The following is a 7,941-nucleotide window of genomic DNA, read 5'->3' on the forward strand; positions in this document are numbered from 1 at the left end:
ACGCTCTTCTGATCAATGCTCTCTTCTACCATCAATAAATTGGCGTGATGGTATAATGGCTTCAGACATTCGTCACACCGGAAGTGTTCCCAAAGTGATCACGTCATCGCAGCATTGAAGTTACCTATGAGAGGGAACAGAGATCTCGACATGAAGGTGTCGTCATCAGCTGTCGCCGACAATGATATCAACACTTACGTGAGAAAGGGCAAATATTTTACACCAGTTTGTTTCTTGCTCATTGCCTTTCTGTCTAATTCTTTCAGTGGTTGAGATGCAATAAATTGAAACCAGTGGGAGGATAATGCTACTGTGCTAATCATTTATTTCTGTTTCGGATGAAGAAGAAATGTGTCCTCCCTACAGGGGGCGAAATTGCATTCATTAACTCATTCCAACTTTGTTTATTTAACACTATACTTTTAATCATGTATGCTTTTGTCTAAATGTGCCTGTATACATATGAAAAATATGAACTATACCACAAATTCAAAACACGATATTTCATTTGGCAGCCATCACAATGAATTACAACTGAATAAAAAACTCTGGGCGACAATTTTGTAGGCTATATCGTTTTAAATGCTACAAGTTAATTAAGCCATAACAACATCATAATTTGCAGTTTGGAAAAAGATACTTATTTTGTTAGGCTAAATGCTGTAAGCCTTAATTAAATTATATTAAAATGAGTAGTATGACCACAAAGGCAATCTAAACGTATGATTTTGCATAACTAAATATCCGTCTTCTGATGTATGATATTCCAAAGGGACACAGATTAGATTAACTAGATTAGACATCAATTAATTAATATTAATAGATACTATTTAAATTTTGTTACTCAAATGAATGGAAAGCATACTGAATTATTGGACATAAAACTGATACAAGTAAACTGCAGAAGCCAAAATCACACACACACATATACACACACACACACACACACACACACACACACAGACACTCAATTTCATTACATTTTGCACATTTAGATACAATACTTGCACACATTCATGTACAAATCAATAACTTACTGAATTGTATTACCTTTATTGTGTGTATGCACTGGAAATGTAAACTTTTGTTTGTCATATCAACCAAAACTTGACGTGAACTAAACTGAACTGAATTGAATCAAGATAAATGGACAGAATCTCCACTAGAGGGCCAGACAAGCTGTCAATCAGTTATTGGGGCCCTCAGCATACAGCCCCACTGACATTAAAACCCCTTTAATTTGTGACCCAAAGTCTGTCCACAATGGGATTTATTGTCCTTATCAGAAAGTAACTGCCTCATCACAACATCTTCCAATAGAAAAATATCTACACACTGCATTAGAAATTGCTCAGCAGTTGTTTTAAATACTTGTAAAGTGATTACAATCACTCACTTTGTGAGGGATTACAGTTGGAAAAAGTTTTGTACACATATTTAGCACAGATTCAAAGTTTTGGATGAATCTGTTGTTTGATTGTGGAGAAATATTTTATATATGCATGCTTAACTCACATTGTTCAGAGAGCGTGTGTGTATGTGTGCGTGTGTCCGGCGTGTGCGTTTCTTTGGGGATTATAACTGTGTGAGTGATTGGTGCTGACAGCGGTCTGTGTATTACTGGCTGGCCTGCATATTAAGCCGCTCCTTTTTAGACTGCCTAATCTGGATTAACTGATGCAGTGTGCCTGCAATGATGCGGCCCACTACCCCTCTCTCTTTCCCTCCCTCCTTCCCTCTCTCTCTCTTTCTTTCTCTCTATCTGTCACCTCACTCGCCCTCCTTCACCCCAATCCATCTTCACATTTTTCCTTCCTTTACCTCTATTTGCATAGGAACATTTTGTTTATTTCATCTATCCAACTCTTCACTCAGATTAAATGTTTGTTGCAGCGTCACTGTGTCGGCCGTGTATGTGTGTGTGTGTGTGTGCCTGCGGATTAGAGTTTTGTCCACTTCCATAATTGCTCTTGTGCCTGCGTAGCTGGTTGTTGCCAGATGGACGGACTGGTCCCCCCACCCCCACTGCAGCACCCTCCACAAAACTTCCCCTTCTGCAAGCACACAAGCCCAGATCCTGAACACATAAACATACAAACATCTTACACTGACACAGAGCAACAACAATAAATTGTCTCTTTTTTTAAACTGCTTTTACACAAAACAACAATAACAACCACTGAAATACAGGCATGTTCTACAGTTTTATAATCTGAGCAAATGATTTAAAAATTACAAGAAAACTAGACTGATTATTAGTTAGTAATATAAATAAAAAGACAAACATAAAAAAACAGTTGTTGTTTGGGAATGATATTGTCTATCATCTCATTAATTCTATGTTGAATGATTAATTCTGCAATGAAATAAAGAAATACTACTTATAAAACCTGCTTATAGAGCTTTGAAATTGTATAAATAGTGTATTTCACCATTCTACTGTCTATATATATATATATATAGATATATACTGTATATATATATATATATATATATATATATATATATATACATTTGTAGGTCCTGAAATTTGACAAACGAAATAATTGTAGCTATGTCAATGCTTTACTTGCATATTTCACAAAATATTACAATATATATTCAAATTTTTATTATCGTTTTATTATAATTTTTAAAATAATTTTTATTGAGAACCGTTGGTTAGAGGCTGATTAAAGGGGTGGACAACTGGAAGTTTTTTTCTACATTATTGAGTTTATAAGGTGAAGGCCCACCAATATAAATGCTTTTTAAAAATGTTATTTTTATATATGTATCGCAAAATAATCCTGATTCTGAATAAGAACAGGGTTTGCATTTCCTCTTAACATCTGACCACTCAACTGAGATGTCTTTCCAGCTCATATTTCTTTTTCAAATTACCTTTAAAAAAAGAAAAAGAAATTATTTACTTGTATGTGGTAAAGCAAGCTGATAGAATCCAAAGCAAATCTTCTGCTGCTTTTTGTCACCAAATACAGTAGACATTTTTAGTCTCTCATTCTTGTATTCAATACATGCACATCTTTAGGCAAGATAATACAAGTATATTTTTGTCATTTAGAGAAAAGCTTGTCATAATAGTTAAGGGAATATGAAGATTCTTTGTTGCCCTTTGTTCCTTGGCTGTACTTAGGAGGAATGACATCTACCTCAGTCACAGTCAAATAACCCTGTCTGCACTGTGTCTGTTTTAAGGCAACCTATCACACTCAGTTCATCTTGAGTGCCATTTAACGCCTTCCTAGCCTCTCTCCCTCTCTCTCTCTCACTAACATGTTTACACTCAAACACATAATACTTTCAAATAAAACATTCCATTTTCTCTTTCTATAATACATTTTAATGAAATTTTCAGATAGCTCCATACAGCAAATATGGATCCTTTCCTGCATCAGAACTGGTCAACAACCTTACACATGGCTGTTATCCTTTCTTCTTTAATCAGGCCTCCATCACTGGTGAAGATAATATTCTGTCTTTGTTTTGTTTTATTCATCATTTATCCACACATTTCTTAACTTCCAGCTATTCTTCTTCCCTCCTGATGAGAAATCTCTCTTTCCTCTCTTTAGGTTAAGTGACTATTCACACAAAGCATATTATGATAATTCATAACTGTGTGTAGGCTATGTATGCATGTGTGTCTGGTCCAAAATAAAGTGTAAAGAATAACACTAAATTTGAGATGTTTTACAAATCATTATTATGCCAAATGTGGAGTCAAATCTTTTAGTGGTATTATGCTGCTTTTATGTTTTGTATTCAGTCAAGAAATTATGATAAAGGATTTTAAGTTAATCACGTAATTGCAATAAAGTAACAGATATACAAATAAATGATAAATTAAAAAATAATTTATTTATATTATACATGTTGTTATGCAGAAGTGTTAACAGGACCGAGCAAGAAAATGTCCACAAGAAAATTTTTCTTACATATTAATATTAATAACCGGAAAAAAACAAACACATTCGATGAACGAATTAAATTTCAGAGTGTCTTATTTGTGAGATTCAAATTACACTTTCGTCTAATATCTGACATTTAAACTATTATAGTGTGGTTTCTTTAAAGATGGAACAATTGCGCAGCGCCGATCAACATACGACGAAAAAACACTCTATTCATGTGGAATTAATGGTTAATAGCTTCTGCACAAGTTGTAAATAGAATAGGCCTAGGCTATATAAAATAGAAATAAAATGAATGTTTTATATTATTATTATTAGGGAACGATTTCTGCCCCCTGAAAGTGATTTTCAGGGGTATATTTACTGTGAGGGCCCATTTTTCTAAAACATCTCATTTACAGCGTATCACATTTGCTTCAAATGAATCAATTAATGGTTCCTACGGTTCCTAAAACCACACAGACCCAGATAATATAATGAAAAAAAAAAACGTTTTAATTAAAACACCCTATACACAACATTTTAAAATCTATTTATAATATAGTTAAATATATTATAAATATTTTTTAAATATATCTAAACATTTTAAATATTTTAAATATCTGCGGCATTTTGAGACCTCGGCCTTTTTTTGCCCGGATCCTTGTTCATTTTTTTAAAGGCAATATTCTCCATATTTCGATATATCTTTACAATTTTTATTTGCTACTATATTGGTTTCAAAATAAAAAACGAAATAAATTGTTTTATAGTTTAAACAAACCGTTCGAAAATCGAATGGTTATGTCATAACCAGACAACCAGGCCCAATCAGACAACCCATCATAATCTACTGATTTTGCACTTTTACCTTATATTTTAAGTAAAATAAACATGTCTATTGTCATACCACGTGTTAAGAAAGGCTACACGTCAAATGACGGAGGAGAGAGAGAGAGAGAGAGAGAGAGAGAGAGATGGCCCTTGATTAGCTGCTTGGTGTCTTATTGCTCATAGTGTCCCGCTCCTGTCCGGTCCTGCCCAAGGGACACGCGCCTTAACCAACGCCACAACTCTGAAATAGAGTCTAAAACTTTTGTGGAGAATAGGCTTTACTTTTACTATTACTTCACATTAAAAGAGCACGCTTATCTTTGATACTCAGGGCGTTATTAATGACATTGCTAAACCTGGGCAAGAGGGTGCGCTTGTTCAAGACACTGAGAAGCGGGAAAGAATCAGAATCTACAGGTGTTTGGAGAGGCGCGAGACTGAAGGAGCACCGCACGCGCCAAGCGCCAGCACAGACACGCGACCATCAGGAGCAGAGCGCGACCCCCAACCCGTAAAAAAAGCATCACAGAGAAAAAAGAGAGTGAGAGAGAGGAAGGGAGAGAGAGAGAGCAATAGAGAGAGTGTGCGAGAGACGCGGCCGTCCCAAGAATGATGTCCTACATAAAGCAGCCCCATTATGCTGTGAACGGGTTAACGCCGTCCGCCTCAGGAATGGACCTGCTCCACACCGCCGTCGGCTACCCAGGTCAGTTCATTCGTATTAATCATTTATAATATGTCTGTGTCAGACATTTGATTAATTTTGGTGTTCAGGGAACTCAAAAGAGAGGAGAAAAGCAAAACTGAAAGGTAGCCTCATCTGTCCTGTTTCATTTTAGATGAGTTAGCCTACCCCATTTTTTCTTACAATTTAAGCAACGTAAATTGAATATAATATAACCAGTTGATAGCCACATTAACTGGACTTGCTCACGTAGTAACAAACGTACTACCCACATTCTAACAAATAATAACTATATAAAAATCCATGTAAAATGTATATTTGAAACTCATCTTGAGGGTTTTTTGTAAAACGTTAGAGTTTTTTTTTAATAAAATTATTAAAAATTTTATGTAACCAACATTCTTTTATTTAAAGTTTTAATTTAAAGCGATCGTGTGTTTGCTTGTTTATTATGTAAAGTTACTTTATAGCCAATTATGAACGGTTTAATTCTAGCTTTAAAATTTGCGCGTTTGGTTCCCTGTTGTTGCAAATAAATTAATTATCATACTAGTATTGCATAAAGAATAAAAATAAAGCTGAATGGGTTCAGAATGTAAATATGAATAAAGCCCTAATTCTATCTATCTATCTATCTATCTATCTATCTATCTATCTATGTTGTATGTTGACAATGGATAGTCCAAGCCCCTCCCTCTTTCTCTCACCAACATCAACCATATTATTAACTGTTATAAGCTCACATTAAACAATTAAAACTGATACCATCTATATCTAAATACAAAAAGTTTTATCTTTTACTGTAAATGTACATTCCTTTTTTCAACTGAAAAAACTTAAAGTTGTTTCTTACTGTGTAATGTCAATGTTTTTATAAATAGCCATTCCAAGGAAGCAGCGTCGGGAGCGCACTACCTTCACACGGACCCAACTGGACATTTTGGAAGCCTTGTTCACCAAAACACGCTACCCAGACATATTCATGCGAGAAGAGGTGGCTCTGAAAATCAACCTTCCAGAGTCCAGAGTTCAGGTGAGCCTGTCTGCCTCAAACTGAGACAAACATCTCTCTGACACCTTTCAGACTGCCTAACATTATTCTAAACACACATGGCATTATGTCTTAGGTAGCAGAAACAGATCATTCATTTCAAGTATAATAAAATACATTAATCCCAGCATCTAACACTCATTTGCTTTGATGCAAGTAAACCATTCATCTTCAGCTAAATAATGCACCATGTGTGCATTTGAAATTGAATCTATTTTAAATAGTTGAGTCTCAAGTATTGAAAAGAAACACAACTCTGACAGTCTATGTTTGTGAGGCCGATTAATATTGCAGGCCTGATAATAAAGCATGAGATTTGTACAGTATATAAAAGAAACAAGTACATTTTGACCTTTAGCGAAATGAGGCAAACTTTTATTTCCACCTTTAACCTCAATCTTATTTCCCTCAGGTTTGGTTCAAGAACCGTCGTGCTAAATGCCGCCAACAGCAACAGCAGACCAGCGGTCAGCCCAAGCCCCGTCCCCCTAAAAAGAAGTCCTCTCCACCCTCTGAACTGACCTCTGACCCTGGTGCCAGCTCCTCAGTGGCGGCTGCCTCTGCCCCAGCCGTGCCCCCTAGTGCCAGTACAGGCACAGCACCAGTTTCTGTGTGGAGTCCCACCTCTCTATCCCCCCTTCCTGACCCATTGTGTGGCTCCGGCACACCTTGTGTGCATCGCCCTGCTCCCTATCCTATGAGCTATGGTCAGCCCTCCACCTATAGCCAGGGCTACAGCTCCTCTCCTTATTTCAGTGGATTAGATTGCAGCCCGTACCTCTCCCCCATGACCAGTCAGCTGTCTGCAAGTGGGGGCGCCCTCTCTCCCCTCACCGTGCCCTCCATGGGCGGCTCGCTCAGCCAGTCACCCTCCCTCTCCTCCCAAGGATACAGCACCTCCTCGCTGGGTTTCAGTTCCGTAGACTGCCTGGACTACAAGGACCAGCAGGCCTGGAAGCTCAACTTTAGTACCGTGGACTGCCTCGACCATAAATTCCAGGTGCTGTAGAAGAGAAAGTGAGCGAGTGAAGAAAAATAACAAGAGGGAAGGAGAATTAGGAGAAGATGGATGAAGAATAAATTAATCTAAACTATTGCTTGAAATGCCAGAGACATTTAGATGATGAACAGGACTGAATCAGCAGGATTCACGTTATCTCAGAGGTGAAAAGGGAAGGGAATCTCAGATCTCAGAAGGGAAAAGGGCCCATTTTGGAACAGGTGAAGACTGTTCCTCTGTAATCCAGACCTGCTCTGTGATTGGCTGAGAGTGAAGGGACTCCTCAAGTCTACTGATCAGTCATCATTATTAACCATTTACCTCACACACACACACGCACGCACGCACGCACACACACACACAGACTAGAACATATTTCACAACACACTGAAGTAAATATCAAAACCTACACACACACACACACACACACACACACACACACACATATATATATATATACAGTGGGTACGGAAAGTAT

General features: G+C 37.2%; 1 protein-coding gene across 1 annotated transcript; it reads left to right on the forward strand.

Moving 5' to 3' along the window:
- The first annotated feature begins 4,902 nt into the window (after positions 1-4,902).
- Positions 4,903-7,791, forward strand: LOC107693445 (homeobox protein otx5-like). The gene is made up of 3 exons (XM_016492840.1): positions 4,903-5,433; positions 6,294-6,445; positions 6,876-7,791. The coding sequence occupies exons 1-3, from the start codon at positions 5,337-5,339 to the stop codon at positions 7,470-7,472; spliced, it is 846 nt and encodes a 281-aa protein (XP_016348326.1). The 5' UTR covers positions 4,903-5,336; the 3' UTR covers positions 7,473-7,791.
- The last annotated feature ends 150 nt before the right edge of the window (positions 7,792-7,941 follow it).

The sequence above is a fragment of the Sinocyclocheilus anshuiensis genome, unplaced genomic scaffold (assembly GCF_001515605.1).
Source record: "Sinocyclocheilus anshuiensis isolate Anshui unplaced genomic scaffold, SAMN03320099.WGS_v1.1 scaffold1296, whole genome shotgun sequence".
Lineage (NCBI taxonomy): Eukaryota > Metazoa > Chordata > Actinopteri > Cypriniformes > Cyprinidae > Sinocyclocheilus > Sinocyclocheilus anshuiensis.

Excerpts from the sequence above, each read along its gene's own strand:
- LOC107693445 (XM_016492840.1), top strand. The coding sequence starts at position 5,337 with ATGATGTCCTACATAAAGCAGCCCCATTATGCTGTGAACGGGTTAACG. Across the intron at positions 5,434-6,293 it reads CACCGCCGTCGGCTACCCAG|CCATTCCAAGGAAGCAGCGT; the intron begins GTCAGTTCATTC and ends TTTTATAAATAG. Across the intron at positions 6,446-6,875 it reads TTCCAGAGTCCAGAGTTCAG|GTTTGGTTCAAGAACCGTCG; the intron begins GTGAGCCTGTCT and ends TATTTCCCTCAG.